At 42.2% G+C, this 20,908-nt stretch overlaps 1 protein-coding gene across 3 annotated transcripts in view; it reads right to left on the bottom strand.

Annotated features, from left to right (window-relative positions):
* MED14 (mediator complex subunit 14) overlaps window positions 1–20,908 on the bottom strand; it is a 174,422-nt gene that overhangs the window by 67,026 nt on the left and 86,488 nt on the right. For all 3 annotated transcript variants that reach the window (XM_087721772.1, XM_087721773.1, XM_087721774.1), the window contains exons 15-22: window positions 20,330–20,464; window positions 19,023–19,099; window positions 18,213–18,373; window positions 17,983–18,129; window positions 16,111–16,202; window positions 6,884–7,036; window positions 4,308–4,577; window positions 2,303–2,437 (exon numbers count right to left, since the gene is read on the bottom strand). In XM_087721772.1, coding sequence (XP_087577898.1) covers window positions 2,303–2,437; window positions 4,308–4,577; window positions 6,884–7,036; window positions 16,111–16,202; window positions 17,983–18,129; window positions 18,213–18,373; window positions 19,023–19,099; window positions 20,330–20,464 — 1,170 coding nt within the window. The remainder of the gene's footprint in view (window positions 1–2,302; window positions 2,438–4,307; window positions 4,578–6,883; window positions 7,037–16,110; window positions 16,203–17,982; window positions 18,130–18,212; window positions 18,374–19,022; window positions 19,100–20,329; window positions 20,465–20,908) is intronic.

Genomic DNA, 20,908 nt, shown 5'->3' with positions numbered 1-20,908 from the left:
GAGGCAATCACTTTACTAAGAGCGCAATTTAATATGTTGATGTCACATCAGGTGGCTACTAATTTGTTATATGCTAAACATAATACTTTTTGCAATGCAAATAAACCAGGCAGATGGTTAGCATATATGACGAGGAAAAAACAAAAATTTCGTACTATAGAAAAAATATATTATAAAGGTAAAGAATTTAGGATTCCATAAGGATATGATCAAAAAGGCTTTTTTAGAATTTTATACAAAATTATACACTAGTGATAAAATACAAGGTTTAGACATAGATAGGTACTTGGAGAAAGAGAAAATACCTATAGTTAAAGATGAGCAAAGGGAGAGATTGAACCAACCAATAACTTCAGAGGAAATCCTCCAGGTAATTAAACAGTTAAAAGTTGGGAAGGCACCTGGTACAGATGGACTGACAGCGGTTTATTATAAAAATTTACAATTAGAAATGGTAGAACTTCTTAAAGAACTATTTAACAGAATTCAATTGGAATGAAGGGTTCCTCCATCTTGGAGAACAGCCTTTATCTCCCTGATTCAGAAAGTGATGATTCTTTCTCAAGGAAAGGTAATTATTGTCAGTAATCCCGAAAGGAAACATGATTAGATGAACTAAATCTGCTTTACTGTAACATTAACAGAATCTTCCAAACCTCTGACTGAAAATGTTAACTATCTGATCAGTTCAGGTGGGTTGTTTTCGCTGACCATTAAGCAATGCGAGTTCCATCCTCTTGTCTAACTGTTCTCTAGATGGCATTTATTTCCCTTGTTCCCCATGATCATCCATATTTTCTATTACAATTTTAGGCCAGTCTTTAACTAACATGTTTGGATGAGGTGGCTTCCCGAAGCTCCAACTAGTAGTGAAGTACAACCGTCATTGTCCAAAAGTCCGACAGGAAAAGGATACCGGGCCTCAGCCACGCTACCTCCTCCGACGCTGCTGATCCCCGGCTACAACACTATCAGCCAAAATGCCACAAGAGTGGCGTACCGGCTCTTTTGGCGCCAAGAGAAAAGACCACAAAATTTAAATCTTGAAAATGGCACAAGAGCGGTGGACCAGCACTCCAACGCCAAAGGAAACCGACACAGGTTTGTAACAAACTGAAAGTGGCACGAGAATGGCGAACCGCATCTCCAAATGCTGAAAAACAAACCATGGCTCCTTCAATTAAAAAGGGCCCTGAGATCGGTGCACCAGTCTCCCAGAGCCCAAAGAGACATTCTGCGGTTAAAAAAAGGACTAGCCCAAGTGATCAGGCACTATTACCAGGCTGCGAAGATCCCGCTCTAAAGTTGAAAGAAAACCAGTAAATGGTGGTGGCAGTGGTTCTAGCTGGCAGACCGAGCAAACCAGTACACTCACCTGCAGCCAACATCAAGGAATCAAACCAATAATTCCTGCTGAACTGGCCTGGAAAAATCTGCACGATGTAGGAGAATCCAAGCTGGTAATTTAACTTTTGTTTAGAGTGAGCTGGAAAAAAATTGATTATATCTCTCTAGGCAGACTGAGTTGAAAAAACTAAGCTCTGTTGAGTAGAGAGGAGTGGTCAAGAAATTTCTAACTCAGTCTCTGGGCAAGCAGACAAAAGTTAACCCATATTTGGGTTCTCCAAGCAGCACACAGGAGAATTGGAATTTTTCAACTGCTGATAGTTGCAAGGAAATAGATTGTAATTATAATTATCTTGACTTATTTCAAAGTAGGTTAAGGAGGGACCATGATATTGGTTGGTCCGATGGATGACATTTGGGGATTGATAGAGAGTCTGACACCACTGTTATTTTTTACCTCCTGGCAACTTTCAATACTATCAACCATGCTATCTTTCTGGATTGGGAAAAACCAGCCAGCAGCAGTGTTGTTGCAACACTAGCAGTAAGTAGCTGTACAAATTACCAATTTGCAGAATACCATGATACAAATAACATAACAGCTGAGACAGAATTTGTAACAACCTAAGCAGCATAACAAGTAGCTTTTCCTCCTGTCTCCTAAGGTCATTCCACATACCATTGGAGCAATGATCCATCACTAACTCTGTTATTTAAACTGAATGTCATCCCTCCAAGATTTTAGACCGAAATCTAATATATCCTCTTCTTGAGAATGGAATTAAACTTCTGACCTTTTTATTTGAAAAGTATTATCTTCAGTTACCAAGCTAGGGCTTTCACCTTATTGTTTCTCCATTTGTATTATCTTACCAGATTGGAGTAAGAATAGGCATTTGTCCCAAATGACAATATTTAGTCTGAAATACTAAATTTGTGCATGCATATATGCTACCTGCTGCTGTGGCTGAAGTTGTGATATCAATGTATCCATCATGTCCCCTCCAATAGGAGATGGTGGATTATCATCTTCATTGACTGATCGTCTTCGTGCATCTTGATTGCTGTCAACGAACATGTTCAGGAAGGTCTGTGAATTCAACGTTTTCAAATTTATGAAAAGACATGTATAAGAGGGCAGGCTAAAGTTACAAACATGGAAGGTGGAGACTCTCAGACAAATAGAATCCCCCAAAACAAAGAAAGAAGTACACTCTTTCCTGGGGTTGGCAGGATATTATCAACTCTTTATCCCCGCATTTCAATACAATTGTCAGCTTAACGAACCTAATCAGGAAAACAGAGCCCTCCAAGATAAGGTGGATAGAAGAATGCTAGGAGGCATTTGAAAGGATAAAGAATGCTCTGTGTGGAAAACCGGTGCTGAGAGGACTGGATTTTACCCAACCACTTATTGTACAAATAGACATGTACAATGTCGGTTTAGGTGCAGCACTGATGCAAAATCACAAAGGGATGGACACTCTGTAATTTATTTATCAAAGACACTCATTCCATGAGAACAGAACTAAAGTACCACAAAGAAAGAGGTGTATGGATTGAAATGGGTGATCAATGCTCTGTGTGAGTATGTCTTGTTTTGGGTGATTACCAAACCATAGTGATTACCAACCAGCAGCCCCTCACATGTTTACAGAAGATGAGGTACACAAACACATACCTGATTTTTTTTGCATATATAAAAAGGGTTGATGTATGTAGGAGGACAGGCTGCCTATGATTAGTTAGCCCCTGGGCTGATGGGGCCTGCCTCTTTAAGACCTCTCCTCAGCCACCCCAGCTACTTAGCAGAGAGTAACTATAAAAGACCAGAAGAAAAGCAGCTGGGTGTGATGGTGGTGTGATGGTGTTTGTAGTTGTTGTGGTGGAGCAGTTGGTGTTGAAGAGTTCTGGGAGTGAGAAGGGTTATGGGTTTCACTTTTCTATGTAGGAAATTTCAGATTAGAACTGTAGTTTACTCCTGATAGTAAAGAGCAGTGGGCACCTGAGAAGGGTGTGAAAACAAATTGGTATTACTAGCCAAGGATCTGCTGGTGTTGCCTAAAAGCCAGGGACACTGGAGTGGGCCTTCTGGGATGTTGGAGCCCACTAAATGGGGTACAAACAAAAGAACCCTGTGACAACATGTATTTAATTATTTATTAAATGTTTACACTGCCCAACTCATGAGTGACTCTGAGAGGTTTACAATAACATAATAAAACAATATATATTGTCATTACATCTTTCAAGATACACTAATCTCAAAAGCAACATGCTAGTTTTAAATTTTAAATTTTTTAGATATTTACAGAAGTGTCTTGCTAAATCTCCAAAGGTTAATATGTAATAGCATGAATTGTATGTTACAAATGATCAGAAATGACATATCAATGTGATTGTTGATTTTTACCACCATGAGCATCAATTATCTTTTTCATTTATGAAGATCCATTGCAATAAACCATTGTACCATTTCAAAACTATGACTTGGCCCAGGTTACTGAAAATATTGTGATATTAGCTGCATTATCAGAACTCTAAAAACTTTAAAGTTTTTAAAAACAAAGTTTTAATAAAGTGATTAATAAAAGTTCTAATCACAGACTCATTTATTCAATTAGACAACCCTGGAAACATTTCTTCAAAACTTAGACAAAATTGTCTAATCCTGTTACCAGAATGTTTAAATTGTGAATGAAGCCAGAAACTAACTGAACTATAATCTACTCAGGCAAAGGTTCTAGAAAGCCAGAACACAATTCTGAAACGCCAAAGACAAGATAATGAATATTATCTTTATTTCCTTACCACTCAACATGTTAGAAGCTTCAACTTTAAACATGTATTTGAAAGCACCTTCCAAATAATTTTACCTCTTACAGAAGATATCTGAAACATTAATGATCCCAGTCAATATTCTAATTGTACTACAGAATAAATACATAAAGAACAGTCACCTTCAATCCTGGTGCAGGATAAAAGCCTTCCACAATTTTACTATTGTCAAAAAGACTATATGCTCCATCACGAATTGCCACCACTCCACGGCTCTGGCAATAAATATCTATGCAATACATATTCCTAAAAGCCAGCCTGATGTGGGTGGGTGACTGAGGCAGAATTGAGAAGCACTGGTAAGCAGTGTTAGTACGCTGTGTCAATCCCAGCATTGGCACAGTGGGAAGCTTATTGATAGCATTTAATGGAGCCTGAGTATCATACAAAACCTGCAAATAAAAGCAACAGTTGTTTAGTTATAATTGTATGATAGGTAGGCACATGTATTGATTCTCCAGAAATAAATATGATCAGTTGCTTTTATGCTTCTATTCGTAACAGCCAAATGAAGACATAGCATTACAGAAGTAACTATTTTAATGCCATTGTAATGGTCACTAAATGAACTGCTGTAAGTCGAGGACTGTTCATTTAGTGACCGTTTGAAGTTACAACAGCACTGAAAATAGTGACATGACCATTTTTCACTCTTATGATTGTAGATTTACAAAGTTTTTTAATTTTTTCATTTTCATAACAAATAAACACATGCATACTATTACATAACCAACATCATATTATATTGTTAAATATTTACATCAATTTGTCTTACCATCAATTCCCAAAAACAATTATTGGCTTTTCTGCTCTCCATACACCATATTTGTACCCTATACATCACTTTCTTCTCCCTCTCTCCTCCTCCTCCCTACCTCCTTTCTTCCCCGTTGTCCTTCTCTTCTTTCCTTCTCCTTCCTCTCTTCTTCTCCTCCCTCCCCTTTCCACTCCTTTCTCTCCTCCTCTTCCCCTCCTCTCTCCTATCCCTCTCTTGTTCCCTTACCTCTCTCCTCTACTTCGCACTCTTCCTCTCATTTACTTGGTGTATTTCAGCCTCTGAGCAAGCTCCATCTTATGATTGTTGTAGCAACTTCATGATCACATGGTTTACATTTGGATGATTGACAACTGACTCACATTTATGACAGTTGCAGTGTCCTGGAGTCATGTGTTCCCCTTTAGCGAACTTCTGATGAGTGAAGTCAATGGGGAAACAATGTTCACTTAACAACCGTGTTACTAATTTAAGAACTGTAGGGATTCACTTAATAACTGTGGCAAAAAAAGTTTAAAATGAGGCAAAACTCACCTAATAAATTTCTCTGTTAGCAACATAAATTTTGGGCTCAACTGTGGTCCTAAGTTGAGGACTACCTATATTATAGTAGTAAGAATGCAGAACTAAACAGAAGTATAATTGCTGGTAAAAGTCTTCCTACTGTATTCCATATAAAGTATTATGATCGCATATGCAAAAGCATCAACCTTTCAAGGGTCTAGGACTGTTCACCTTGTACCCTTCGCCACCCTTTGTTCTCTCCCAGGGTTCCTCCTCCAGCCATTAACCCCTACCATTTCTCCTCCGCTGAAACGACCCTAGCTATTTGGCCTGGCCAATGGGCCCCTCTTCAGTCTCAGACTCTTCATCACGGCCCATTAGGCAAAATACTGCTCACCCCCGGCTTTTGGGCTCAGCAGATAGTTCACCGCCAGCCAATTGGAGGAAGGGAAGGGAGAAAGAGAGAGAGAAAGTATTCCATGTTGAGTTTCCTCTCTGGGGTTTGTTTCTTCACCCAGTCGCCTTGGTCCGAACTAGAAAACCTTTTGCATTCCCCCCCGCCCCCCAAATGTGACAGGACAACACAACAGCAACAGGAAAGTTAAACACAACTGGGTTGGGGTGTGGAGGTTGCATTTACCAACACCACCCCTGCTGAAAAGCCCTTTGGATCCCCCTCCCCCTTTGCTGGTAAACACTTTGGATTCCCCCCCCAGATGTGATAGGAAAACCCAAGGGCTACAGGAAAGTTAAACACAACTGGATTCGGGTGTGGATGTGCAGAGCTTTTGGGGAAGATAATAATAATTGATTGAATCAAAGTTGAGCCAACAAGCTTTCTGTCTTTTCTCTGAGCTGCTCTTCCCCCTTCCCTCCCTTCCCCTTTCCCTTCTATGGAAAGAAGCCCCAGTGCTACAGTAATTATCCCTCAAATCTTTGGGAATATGTTATCATCTACATAACATGTGTAGCTGGTATTGTGGTTGGAAGAGAGTTCTTCTAAGTAGTTAATTTGCAACAGTAGATTCCTACTTCCAGCAAGGGTTTTCAGGGTTTCCAGCAAAGGGGAGGAGGGAATCCAAAGGGCTTTCCAGCAAAGGGGGGGGGGGGGGAGAAACAAAACCCAGAGAGGAAACTTGACACAGAACACTCTCCCTTCCTCTCTCTCTATTTCTCCCTTCCCTTCCTCCTGTTGGCTGGTGGGGAACTGTCTCCTGATCCCAAAAGTCTGGAGTGAGCAGTATTTTGCTTAATGGGCCGTGATGAAGGGTCTGGGAGTGAAGAGGGGTTAATGGCTGATGGCAGAATCCTGGGGGCAAACAAGGGGCTGCAAAGGGTCCGAGACAAACAGTCCCATTCCGTCCTTTCAACGCTTTCCCTATTTCAAAAGAAAAACTCTCTTTTGACAAAAGAAGTTACCTGTAATAGTTGGACAACATTTGGTGATTTATTAAACATCTCTTGGAGCTGATGCAGAATAGTATTATGACAATTACTGCAACCTGAGTTTGGTCCAACGGTTCCAAGAGATATGTGGAATTTTTGGTGAACAGAGTTCCATTGAATGCTGATCTATAAATACAAAATGTTTCAGAAAATTATGCAATGATAGCAAGAAACATTGTTTTTAAATGTGTGTGTGTGTGTGTGTATGTCTGTATAGAGACAGAAGATACAGAAACATATCTATTTTCAATATTCCAAGCAAATTATTTTCTATCTAGTAAATATTTAACTGCATGTAATCAGTTAAATCACAGTTCAGTGCAGCACAGATTTTGTACACAGATGATCCTGAGCTCAATCTCTGTTGCTTAATAAACTGCTTACTTGAGGATCCTAGAGAACTACTATCAGTCAAAATGGACAAGACTGGACTACACAAAACAGTTTGAATCAGTCAATACTGTATGTTTCTACTCAGGTGGCTGGTGATCCTAGCCCTTACGTGCTGCACATTCCAGGAAAAACAAAGTTGCGGAAAGAAAAACACATCTTCTTCCATTCAAGCTGAAGGAAAAAAAATTGGTAAAAAATTTGGACACTATAGTTCTAATGTTTTTCTCTTTACAGAGAGATAGGGAGGAAATAGGACAGCAATGGTGAAGCTTTTTGGGACTGGGTACCCAAACTGCAACCCCAAACCTACTTATTTATCGCAAAGTGCCAACGTGGCAATTTAACCTGAACAATAAGGTTTTACTAACTTACTGGGTGGGATTCAAATAATTTAACAGGCTCTTCTTTCTAATGACTAGATGGGAGTGGCTCGGGAGGGTCATGTGACTGAGTGTGCATGGACAACTCTACATCAATCAATGAATGTTTGTGTTGTAGCCAGCCCGAGTGCTAGATCGGCACCCTGAAAAGTCTGTCTCTCAAGAAACCCAGACAAACTTTTGCATGCCACTCGCTGAGGCGGAGGGTGGGGTGGAGCTAATAGGTGTCCCAGCTAAGTGCCCGAAGAAGCCCAGCTGGCCGGTATTCTGACCTAGGCTTCCTGAGACTGGGGCGTTGGTTCTTACCTGATATGCCCCTTCTCTGGACAGGTGGAGACAGCGGTCATGCACGGGTTAACTCAGTCAGTAACCAATAGAACTGAGTCTACCAAAGTGATATCATCGCCTCTGAGGAGCATGCTCCTGCTTTTCTTGACGGAGATTAGTAGATTGCTGTGCGTGAACAATCGCTTTCTCTCCAAATTCTACTCAACATGCTCCTAGAATACCCTTGCGAGGTAGGCCGGAATCCCAAGGGTGGGGATGACCGCTGTCTCCACCTGCCCAGAGAAGGGACGTATCAGGTAAGAACCAATGCCCCATTCTCCAAAGTTGGTGGAGACAGCGGTCATGCATGGGACGTACCAAAGCTGGTGTGTTCCTGGGAGGGCATGAGACTGGCCTAGGAGCTGGAGGACGGAAGGACGTGCTGGAGCACTTGCCGTCCAAAAGCTGCATCCGCCAATGCATACCGATCTACCTTGTAATGTCTTATAAAGGAATTAGGGGTAACCCAGGTGGCTGCCTTACAGATCTCCTCCATCGAGGCCTGCCACGCACACGCCGTTGATGTGGCCGCGCTGCGCATAGAATGAGTCGTAATGTTGGGTGAAGATTCAGATTCAGATTCAGATTCAGATTAGTTTATTTGTATGCCGCCCTTCTCTGGGAGGGACTCAGGGCGACGAACAACTCAAAAGGGGAAAAGGGGACATAAAACACAATACACGTAATTAAAATACACAAGAATCACACAAGGAGGGAGATGATGCGTGATGTAAGTTTGAGCAACGGCAGACCTGATCCATCGTCCAATCATGGATGGAGAAGCTTTCAGTCCTTTGTTGGTATGGTGGAAAGAGGAGAAGAGGGCTTTGCTGCGTCTGAAGACAGTTGTCTTGGCGATCTAGGTTTTAAGAGCACGCCTGACGTCTAGCTTGTGCTCCAGATTGTGAAATGGAGCCGGGCAGAAATTTGGAAGGGTAAGGTCCAGAGAACGATGGAATGCAGAATTCACCTTCGGAACAAAAGTGGGGTCGATGCGAAGGACCACACGGTCTGGGTGGAAGACACACAAGTTGGCCCGGATGGAAAGAGCCGCCAGTTCTGACACCCTCCATGCCACTGTTATTACCACCAGAAAGGCAATCTTGAGAGTGAGGTGATGCAAAGTCGCTGACCTGAGGGGTTCAAACGGCGGCTCCGTAAGGAAGTCGAGGACCTTGGTCAGATCCCAGGAGGAGAACCGGTGTGTGACAGAAGGGCAGAGATTGGATGCCCCTTTAGGAATCTGTGGACATGAGGGTGCAATGAGAGAGGTTCATCCCGGCAAAGAGAGAGAACTGAGGAGAGAGCCGATACCTGCCGCTGCAAGATATTCGGAGATAGTCCTTTATCAAGACTCTGCTGTAAAAACTCTAGAAGCTGGGGTACTGCAGCCTTCCAAGGATCCTCCCCTCGCTCCAGGCACCACGCTATGAATGTCTGCCATGTAGATTCGTATATCCTGTTGGTAGCTGGGCGGCGGGAGGCCTGAACGGTATGGATCACAATCTCGGAAAGGTTATCTAACCTCAGAACCGCCCACTCAGCCTCCAAGTGGTTAGGCATAGCCAGCATAGGTCAGGGTGGTGAATGGAGCCCTGATGAAGGAGGGACAGGATCCTTGGCAGAAGCCACTGAGATTCCACTGATAGATTGATCAGGTCCGCGTACCATGGCTGGCGTGGCCAATGGGGGGGCGATTAAGATGAGTTCGGCCTCTTCCTCTATCACTTTCCGAATCACCCTCTGTATTAGGGGAAAGGGAGGGAAGGCAACCGCGAGGCCACCTACACCTGAGAGCATCCGTCCCTTCTGCGCCTGGAGTCGTGTATCGAGCCAGGTACCTGGGCAGCTGGTTGTTGGATGATGTTGCGAAGAGATCCAGGATTGGAGTCCTGTACCTGGACGACCGTTGACAAAATATCCGGTGATTCAAGCTCCACTCCGCAGGATCGATGGTTGTGTGGCTCAACCAGTCTGCTGTGGTGTTGTCTGAACCAGAGATGTGTTAGGTGTGTAGGGAGAGAAGGTTGGCTTCTGCCCAAGTTCCTAGACGAAAAGCAGACTCCATGAGAGAAACGGCTCTTGTCCCCCCTGGTGGTTGACATGCGCCTTGGCCATGGTGTTGTCCATTCGGACCAGCACATGTGAGTTCTGAAGAGAGGTCTGGAAATGAAGGAGGGCTAGATGGATGGCCCTCAGCTCTAGCCAATTCATACTGTGGGAAAGGTTGGAGTCGGACCAAAGTCCCTGAGCCGCCTGATCCTCTAGGTGAGGCCCCCAACCGGTCAGGCTTGCGTCCATAGTCACTACGAGACATGGGGGATCCCTGAAAAGAGAGCCCTGAGCTATGGCCGGGGAAATCCACCAGTCCAGGGATAGCAGGACCTCTGGGGTCAGGCTGACCTTCACTAGGGAACAGCTACTGCTGGTCTTCTGGAATGGCAGAAGAAACCACTGGAGACAGCGGCTGTGAAGCTGTGCCCAGGGGATGATGGAGAAGCAGGATATCATCTTCCCCAGCAGTTGAGACAGCTGAAGAAGAGGGACCCGCTGTCTCCTTTGTACCTCCTTGGCTAACTCCCTGAGACTGCTCTGGCATTCCTGAGACAGGAAAATCTTGCCCTGGGAGGAATCTATGAGGGGTCCTAGGTGCACCAGGTGAGGAGTGGGGACGAAATGACTCTTCTCCGGACTGATGGAGAACTCCACTTCCTCTAATACCTGAAGGGTGTCCTGGAGGTCCCTGAGGGCCTGGATACGTGACCTGTACAACAAAAAGATGTCGTCCAGGTAGCAGAAGATCCGAATGGGCCTGGCCCGCAGATGGGCTGCTACAACCGACAAAAGTTTTATAAAGACCTTCGGGGCTGAGGATAGCCCGAAGGGGAGGGCCTGATATTGGAAGTGGAGGCCCGCATACACAAAGTGGAGAAACCGCCTTTCTGCCTGTGAATTGGCACGTGGAAGTAAGCCTCCGTAAGGTCCACTGATGTGAGGAGAACGTATCTGCGAACACTCTCCAGAATTGATAGGTGAGAGTGCATCTTGAATCTCCTGTATCTGATGAATTGATTTAAAAATTTTAGATTGAGGATTGCCCTCCAGATCCTGAAGACTTTGGCACGATAAACAGACGAGAATAAAACCCTTCTCCTTCCTGACCTGGAGGCACAGGTTGAATGGCCCGAATCTGGAGTAGATGTTGAACGGCTTGCTCTACCAGGAGCCTTTTTTAAGGGTCCCTGGAGATCGGACACGAGACAAAGTGGTTTGGAGGGCTGGAGCGCAAATCCAGGAGAAGGCCGAATCAGATTGTGGACCTGACCCACGCGTCGTTGATGATGTCGTCCCAACGATCCGCAAAGGCCACTAGATGACCCCCTATTGGGACATTCTACAGGCAGTCCCTTCTGCCTCTTAAAGGAATGATTGGAATTGTCTCTGAAAGACTTTCTGGGCTGGAATCTCTGTTTGTTCCTGCCTAATCTGTTGGAGAAGGAGGGGGCCTGTTTGGGAGGGGCCTGCCTTTGGGAACGGGAGTTGGAAGCACTCCCGTCCTGGTTCCGAAAGGGCTGCCTGCGGTAAAAAGATTGGTTCCAACCTTCCTGCTTTTTGGTGGCTGGTTGCAGAACCTTCCTCTTATCCTTGGACTCTACCAGAAGGGATTCTAATGGAGGGCCAAAGAGAAGGGATGGAGAATAGGGGGAGGAGGCAAGTCTCCACTTGGCCCGCGGTTCAGCCTGCTACTGTTTTAACCAGAGAAGCCGGCGGGTGGAGATGGAAGATGCAATGGACTTGGAAGCAAAGCGGGCCACGTCCAAGGAAGCATCTGCTTTGTATTCCAGGGCTGCCTTAATTTTGTTAATGTCCCTGTGAGCCCTAGAATCCCTGGCCGGAAGGCGAGCCTGAAGTTGTCTCAGCCACAGAAGAGCGAAGCGACTAAAGAAGGAAGCTGAGGTACCCGCTCTAACGGTCCAAGCTCAGGCCTGGAGACCCTTGACCAGAGTTTGTTCTATTCTCTTGTCCTCAGGTCACACAGCTTCCTCCGGAGCTGCTGAAGCTGCGTTGGGAGAGGAAAGGGCAATTATAGGCAAATCAATAGAAGTTACCTCCAAAGCCTTGGAGTGACATTATACAGGCACTTGTCCGAGGTATTGGGGAGGGTTCCGGTACCTGGAGAAGCCCATTGATTCTGGACAATGTCTATGAAGAACCGTGGTGATGGGATCATCTCCTCTTCCACCGTAGGCTGGATGAAGAGTGGGTCAGTGGTGTCAGCCTTGTCAGCTTCTGAACTCTGAGGTGCCTTTGGAGAGGGAATGCCTGCGATCTTTTTGGCCTTAAAAAGGAGAGAACGAAAAACTGCATGTTTAAACAAACTAACAAATGGAGGAGGGTCAGGAGGTAGGCCCTCATCCTTTGAGAGATCTGATCTCTTGCAGGGTGTTCCTCTTCTCCGAAGACCGATGGTTGATTGGAAGTGCCAGGTAGCTCATGTGAAGACGAAGCCGAGAGATCACCATCCCTGTGCCTGGAACTAGAGGAAGAAGCAGACCTGCGAGAAGCAGAACAATTAGAAGACCTGTATTTAAGGCCGGCTGTAATACCACATTCTATGGCCTCAGAGATCATATCAATAGCAATAGCAATAGCAGTTAGACTTATATACCGCTTCATAGGGCTTTCAGCCCTCTCTAAGCGATTTACATAGTCAGCATATTGCCCCCAACAATCCGGGTCCTCATTTTACTCACCTCGGAAGGATGGAAGGCTGAGTCAACCCTGAGCTGGTGAGATTTGAACAGCCGAACTGCTGAACTGCAGTCAGCTGAAGTAGCCTGCAGTGCTGCATTTAATCACTGCGCCACCTCGGCCCGGCGAGTAAGAACGGCGCCGGCGGGGAGTGGGAGAAATATTTTCCTGGTAGAGGGGATCCTCATCAGGAGTGATGCTCCTGCCACAATATGAATCGTCCCCACTGTTGGCTAAAGCGTCTGTGCCCCTAGCCTCCTCGGGCTGCAAGATGGATGCAGCAGGGGAGAGGTCATCCTTCGAATCCAAAGAAAAATCAGGAAGGGGGGCACTGGAATGAACAGGCCCTTGGTCCTGGAATATGCGAGGTTCAGCGTTTTGGTCTTAGACCTGGCCTTCTTAGTCAGGGCCTGAGGGGCCCTGTCATCCTCCTGAAGAGATAGATCCTCCACACACCCCTGATTAGGCCTGGGGTCCCTGGGAGGGGGCTCTATGTTGGCACCCTGAGCAGGCCTGCGCCTGCGGCCCTGAGGAGCAGAGGGTTCGATGGGGGTAGGGGCCAAGGAAGCTGGAGGTAGTTGAGGCTCCAGAGGAGGAGAGGAGGCCATAGCCAGTACTCACAATTCCTTTCAAAATGGCCACCAGATGATCTTCGCGCCAAAATTAACGGCCACTGAGGCTACAGAGCCTATGGGCCGGTGCTACGAGGTAGTTGAGGCCTCGTCGTGAGCGTGGGGGGTTTTAGGCCCCGCAGAGAGGCCGAGGAGCCAGGGAAGAAACTGCAGACGTGTAGAATGCCAGAGCGATGATAGGGAAGGCAGTCGCATTGTCGTCCAGTGGCGGGCGGCTCTCTGCGGCAGTAATGAGGCTCCCCGCAGCGTTCAGAGGCTCCTGGAGGTGGCGGCGGCAATTAGCGGTGCAGGCGGCAAAGCAGGGGACTGGGATTTCCCCACTGAGGAGATTGGAGCCTCCCTAACTATTTCAGCTGCTTCTGCTGAAATATGAAGCCGCAGAAGCCCGGAGGCTTTCACAGGCAAGCCTGCAATTAGGCGCGATAAGCACTCTCCAGCCCCAAAGTCTATTGAGAGACCTTACTGGAGCCCAGACCCAAGAATCAATTAGAAAGACTAATTTCCTTTGCAATTTTGAGAAATCCAATTAAATTCAATTAAACTATCCAATTTTTAAGAAATAGTTGAGGAGAGAGCGATTAGCACAGCCAGTTCCAATCGAACTGAGTTTAAAAAGCAGGAGCATGCTCCTCAGAGGCGATGACATCACTTTAGTAGACTCAGTTCTATTGGTTACTGACTGAGTTAACCCGTGCATGACCGCTGTCTCCACCAACTTTGGAGAAAGTAAAAACCACACACTTAGTCCCCAAACCCCTCTTTTTATTTAAATGGCTGTGAATTATGTTCATTCACAGCCCATAATGATTCACAAACAGTCTTTCAGGCAAATGCTGATAAGCGCCCACCTTTATCTCTCTTGAAATGCTGCCAGAGACCAAGGCCAAATGGAGCTCAGAGTCAAACAGAGCTTCAAAGATTAAACCAATTAGAATGAACAAATTTACTTCCTGCAAAGGCTCATGTCATTTGTTCCTCTTTTATGTCTTATGGGAGGGGCCAATCAACTCCAAGCCTTACTCTTGAGTTGCCCCTTTTGTCTTAACTGTTCTTGCCTTTTGGCAGCTTTGCACTGGAAACAGGCTCGCTGATGTCAGACTCTGGAGGCAGCACATAACTCCCAGAGGGCCCTGACCTCCTCTCTGCCTCTGACGAAGAGCCCTCGTGAGAGCCTTCCCCAGACTCCAGGACTGGCCCATATTCCTCCCCAACCTCCTCACTGTCCAACTCTGCTGCCAGCTCCGTAAGCTGCCAGCGGACCACAACAGCCGGCGGGGAAGGAGGGGTATCCCAACACCGGCAGCTCTGCAGGAAAAGAAACTGTTGTTTTTTTTTTTTTTTTGCTGAGCTGAATCGACATAGGGTTGCATTGTGGCTCTGCTTCATAATGGGCTTCAGCAGTAAGACGGGATCCAATCTCCTCCATTGTGAAGCGCACGAGTGAAAAAGTTCACTCAATTAATTTCAACTTTGTGATATTTTTTTCTTTTGCAAGAAGTTGGAATTGATTGAGTGAAACATGAAGGGAGCGGGCCTCACAGAGGGGGTTTTGGTACCATGTCTGGCACATGTGCCATAGGTTCACCATCATAGACATAGGAGATAAAGAGTATCGTATAGACACCATGCCCTTCTTTAGCTTAAGTTTGAGAATAAATGAATATTTCTATGTTTATTTAAAGCTGAATATAACCAAGCCAAGAAAATATCTGTATTTCTATTTTTCTGTAAGTCTACCTCTAATTTGTTATAATATTTGCTGCCTGATTAATAAGAATTCACTGGGTACCCAAAATGTGTCAATGCCTAGTTCCTATACTTCAGTGAAAATTTAACTATTTTAACACAAAAAAGGTTTTAAACAATTCATATTTTTGGAAAACGCCAGAAAAATACAACTACTGATGTGTTTTTTCCGGTGAGACCAGTCTGTCAGGCCAACTTGGTCTACCCAACTATGGGATGGAGATTACTGCTTCCGCTTTTGCCTTTTAGCCCCAATCCAGGAGCCTTCATAGGCAGTCGCTTTTGTGACAAACTATTTTTTGTTGAATTTATATTTTACCGACAAAGATAACCTTTATTTCTCTGTCAGTAAAATATGAATTCAGTACAACCCCTAATGCATCAGAGGTTCTTAGGTAGCACAGAAGTTATGGAGTGTCATTATGGAACTATAGGAATGAACTCTAAACTCCTTTCCTTCCATGCTTTGCATGGCAAGCTATATCTGGTCTGTTGCACAGCAGTTTTCTGATTTGATTAAAATATAACTTGTGGCATAAACTTAATAGAAAAGAATATGTAAAATGAGAGTAGAGACTGAATTCCTAATTCATAAACACACAAACTATTATCCACTTTTGTCCTTTCTTTTCTGACTATTCATATATTCATAATTCACATCTTTTCTTTACAATCCCCTTACCTTAAGACTATTATTAAGGGAAATACAGTACAGAAGAATCAAGATTCTAATCGAACATACATAGCTAGCTATCATCAAATGTTAATTTGGGAAAATATCTAATGATAAGCTAAAGGAGGGCAGGGGAGAGACAATTACCATTCCAGTACAGACAAGACCATAATACTGAACACCCCTTAGCAAGGATGGTAGCAGCCTAATAACTGTGTTTAAAATAAGACAGTATATTTAAAGACAGTAACTATACAATATTAACATAGCTTTAAGAGAAAGATCAAAGATACTTACAGAACTTCCCTTGGTAGTCCCGTAACAAAGAATTAGTTTCCTATAATTATAGATCCGAACTTCTGAGAAAACATTTAGATGGCTTGGTATTTCTTAACAATATAAAGGGGAAGGGAGACAATATATATATATATTTAAAAAGAGAAAAAGTATTAAACTCCTGGAAAGTAATGTTTCTAAGAACACTTTCTTTGGCATCCAGCAACTTTTTTCCTCACTTCACTTTAGTTGACATATCCTGTCTTTCTAATCTGATAATCACTTAAGGAAAATAACTTTTTTTAAAAACCAAATAAAATAAAATAAAAATACAGGTTAAAAGTAATAATTAAATAGGCTCCTAAACTATTTAACAGTAATTAAAATCCTGGTGAAAAAGATACATGTATACAAATTTCTAAACAGTGAAAGAGTGAGAGCTGAATGCATGCCCTAAATGTGCCACAGATTGGTAGGAAAGGAAAAAACAGTCTTCTTGAACATGCCAGAAGAAGGGCTTCTGACAGCAGGAATATCTTTGTATTTGTTAAGAATTGAATAGTTTCATAAAGGAAGAAGAGGGCTCTTAAATAGTTAGGTTCTATGCCATTTATGGCTTTAAGTCAATACCAACTTATTAAATAGTGCTTGGTAAGCAATTTTAAAATTTGAGCAGATCTTTCAGCTCAGTTTTGGCTGCTGCATTTTGCATCAATTACAACTCCAGGCACTTCTCATGTGGAGTGCACTACAGTGACCACAGTGTACGTAATCAGTACTCAAATCTGTGGGTAACCATTACCAAATCTTGATCTGATCTGATTTGATCAAGTCAGAATGTATTGCTGCTGGGATAATAATGCAAAATTGTTCTTTACCAGAACTGCCACATTTAATTTCACTGAGACCTGAAGGTCAAATGTACTTCCAGGCTGTACATCTGGCTTCTGAAATGCATAATCCCATCTCAAACTTTAAGCATGTAAAACAATGACCCAGGTTTTCAACAGTAGTGATCAAAACAGTTAACATCCTATCTGAAAGCCTGAATGGAATGACTCCTGAAAAATAATAAAATGTAGATGCCCTTTAAATGATATTTAGTTTCTTTTAATTTAAAACAAAGCAGTAGTTCCTAGAAGTTATAATTCCCAACCTGGTCAGTAAGATTCCCAATTACTCAAAGGCACATTAATTTAGTTTTCTTGTCAGCAGGACAGTAGTTGTTTAGATTTTCATTTTCTTAGTCTAGCCTAGGGGTGTCAAACTGGTGGATATGTCATGCGCAGGCCACACCCACCCCAGCTCCATGAATGGAAAAAACATCACCAAACATCATTTGATGGTAATGTGGTGCCATGAGTTTGATACCCATGGTCTAGCCTGTACCTCAGACATGTCCCTTTCCAGAATTAACCAGGCTTCATCACACTTAGCTTCCAAATTCAGAAAAGGAATGAATAGGAGATAACACCTGCTACAACTAACAGCTTCTAAAAAATTTTTTATTTTCAAGGACACCTCTCAAGGACCTCAAAGGCATTCTCAGAAAATAAAAGCAATTAATCACCTTAGTGTGGTGCTTTGTTTGGAAGTTTGTCCATATCTGCTTCTCATAAAAACAACCAAGGTAACTTACGACTGTTAAAGAAATTTTCACTGGGCTAAAAATGTACTAGGCTGTCTTTGAAAAATCAAGGATTGGTGACTGACTACATCTCCTTTGGCAGTCATTTTGTGAATATATTAGTTGCTTCAAGGCCAGTCTGTGTGACTGCCCACAGGACATTCTCATTCTAAATATGCCAATAGGTCAACAGAAAGCGGCCTGCTTCTTTTCTATATCAATACAAGAATGAAACAATTATATAATGTATACAAGACATTATATACCTGGCAAAGATCGAGCAAACTCCAACATACATTCATATAATTGGGCAATGCTATTCCAGTCATTTAGAAACATCTCAACTACTTTTCGGCCACCAACTGGTTCAGACAACTGATTTTCATATGTCAGATAAACATGACGAGTTGGTCCTGCAAAATGAAAGGGAGAGGCCAATTTGATACTCAAAAAGTATAAGAGGAATGGAAATATGCAGAACAAGTGAGAAATTAACCTTGTTCCCTGGAAGAAGTGCTGATAAGCGGGCAGTTTGCAAACACCAGTTCAGCCACCCATGTACGATTATTTCTACCTTGCAATCGGAAAGTACAATCAAGAAGAGAACGATCCAGAGTCTTCTGGGTCTCCTCACAAATACCCTTACATGGAGGGATTCTGTGAAAGAAGTTCAAGGTACAACAATACACTGAGATTTATTTAATTCTTTCAAACTCTGAAAGAAAGCATTCAATTTAAGAAATGCAAGTATGCAAATTAGTTTTTTCAATCTAAATAATGCATTTGTGACTTTACTAAATAGTACTAATATATAAGGTATGGCCAGAATTAGAAGATTTAATGCAAACTGATTGTTTTTTTTTAATATACAATAAAATTTGCAACCTACTAAAAATAAAGTCAGATTCTGGGAAGACTTTGAAAACCTTCAGACTAGCTTTCCTGTAAAGTGTTTTTATAAGAATGAAAGTCGGTCAAAATGGCCAGTTAAAATCTGAAAGTCATTAGGCTTAATAATACCTTTGAATAATACGTACTCCTTAAGAACTATGTTTTCCATGAAGATATACACCTAAATGCCAGCGCTTGTACGCATGTTCTGTTTTCCTCAGGAATAAAGAACAATATTCTTATACTTAAAATGGGAGGGGGAGTTGCTGTACAATTATCATAAAAACAAATTCACAATATAAATACTAATGTGGAAATAATGAAAAAAATGATTCTTTGAAATATTATATAATTTCCTTTTGATCCATATAGAATATTCTAAGCATAAGTGGAATTTTACATTAATTTTTTTTACTTTAATAAACGAATAGCATGACTGAAACCATCTCCTTCAACTTGGACACCTTGATGTGGGATCTCCATACTGGATAACTGAAATTTAAAAAAAAAAACTTAATAAATTTAAGTTTGTATTATCATAGAAAATTAAAATTCAAGCTGCATAGTATCATTTGTCACATATATGAATCTTTCAGCTTGTAGTAACTACTGCAAGAAATAAAATCCAACCAGGGAGAGGTCATCTCTTTACATATAAAATGAGTGAAGCAATTGCTTCAAGTTGTTACATTGCATTAATCAATCTCATACTAAAAACACATAAAATCAGAAACAAGGCATATATGGGACAACAATGTTGAATTTTGTATTTAATTCTCTGTAGGATAAAATAGTTACCTAACATTTAACATCTAAAATATTTACAATATAAGACAATATTACATCAAAGAAGGCTAATGTAGTCAGATGGCCACCTAAACAAAGGCACACTGAAAAGGGACGGTGGTTATTGAATTGTGATGGGCATATTCAGTGTGGAGGGACAAACCACCAAGACGGTTAAAAAATAGACTAGGTCAGGCTACAGGCTGAGAAGAAATCCCTCCCCCGCTTCCCCATTCTCTCAATGGTCCCCTATGAGAGAAGTAATTGAGCAATAGCTTGGAATACTGGTGACTCCTCCATTCAAAGGCCCAAATTCTCAATCCTATGACTCAGGAAAAGGTTTTCCTGTATGCACACACACACACACACAGATACAGCAATAAATGAGAACAAAAATATAACATCTATAGATACAGCAAATTACTTTATTACACAGGAAAAAAAGCATAACTGTTTCCAATGGCAACTTCTGATAAAGGTTGGGCAGAAGTTAGACTCCTTTTCAATCATATTGTAATCAATTATCTACTCTTTCTGTCTCTCTCTCTCTCTCACACACACACACTGTTAGTCTATGATTAAATACTTCAAATTCTGATCAAAACCTAAATCTTTGCTTAAAGCAATAGACAGCATATTTAAGAAGTGCAGGTCAAGGGTTCTCTCATCTCATGTCACAACTGCTGCTGCTGCAACCTTCTTCACATGTAATATTGGATAAAGATATTTTTTTTTTGGTTTTATCAAGCTGCTATGGCCTGATTTACTGTCAAGTTTCGATTTCATATTATACTACATCAAAAACAGTTAAATCATATTATGGTTTAAAATAAATTACAAGCCAGTCTTATTTCTTCCTGTTTTTTAAGTTGGGTACTTTAAAGACAATCCCTTTTTTTAACTGTTTCAATTCAGCAAATACAATTTGTTACTTACCTCCATGCGGAGTCCTATAAAGGGCATATTTGTATCACACATTGCTATAATATGAGCTAAAACTTTATTGAATGCACACATTTCTCCAGACTGTTTTGGTTTTTTGGGTTCTGTGGGGCACAGTTCATCACACAACTACAAAAGAGCAGAAAAATATTTTAAAAGATACATATTCTTTCAAACACAAAGGTAGAATAAAATGTAAATCACAAGTAATAGAAATCATAGTAGTAAATTTACTTGTTTCATACAAAGTATTCAGAATTCATGCCCACTATATTTAGACTATACTTCTATATGTGCTACTTGGAAACAAATATTAAACATTAATTTAAATGTCCAATCAATTGTGCTCATTTTGAGCTTGAGTATATTAAAAAGAACATTACAAGCAAGCTTGCAGCACTTAAGAGTGTAAAATGTTCTAATCGATTATAAGTTTTTGTAGATGCAAATAGTGCTAAAAAAATAACCTGAAAGTACACTTTCATAAAGAAATTATTAATTTATGTTTAAACAGTGCCTAACACTAGAAATATAGCCGACTTAATTATTACATGAGGTAATATTTAAGATGCT

The sequence above is a fragment of the Thamnophis sirtalis genome, unplaced genomic scaffold (assembly GCF_051295495.1).
Source record: "Thamnophis sirtalis isolate CommonGarterSnake01/CBP01778 unplaced genomic scaffold, rThaSir2_p1.2 scaffold_8, whole genome shotgun sequence".
Classification (NCBI taxonomy): Eukaryota; Metazoa; Chordata; class Lepidosauria; order Squamata; family Natricidae; genus Thamnophis; species Thamnophis sirtalis.
The sequence above is the reverse complement of the archived record's forward strand: the minus strand, read 5'-3'. Positions and strand labels throughout refer to the sequence as shown.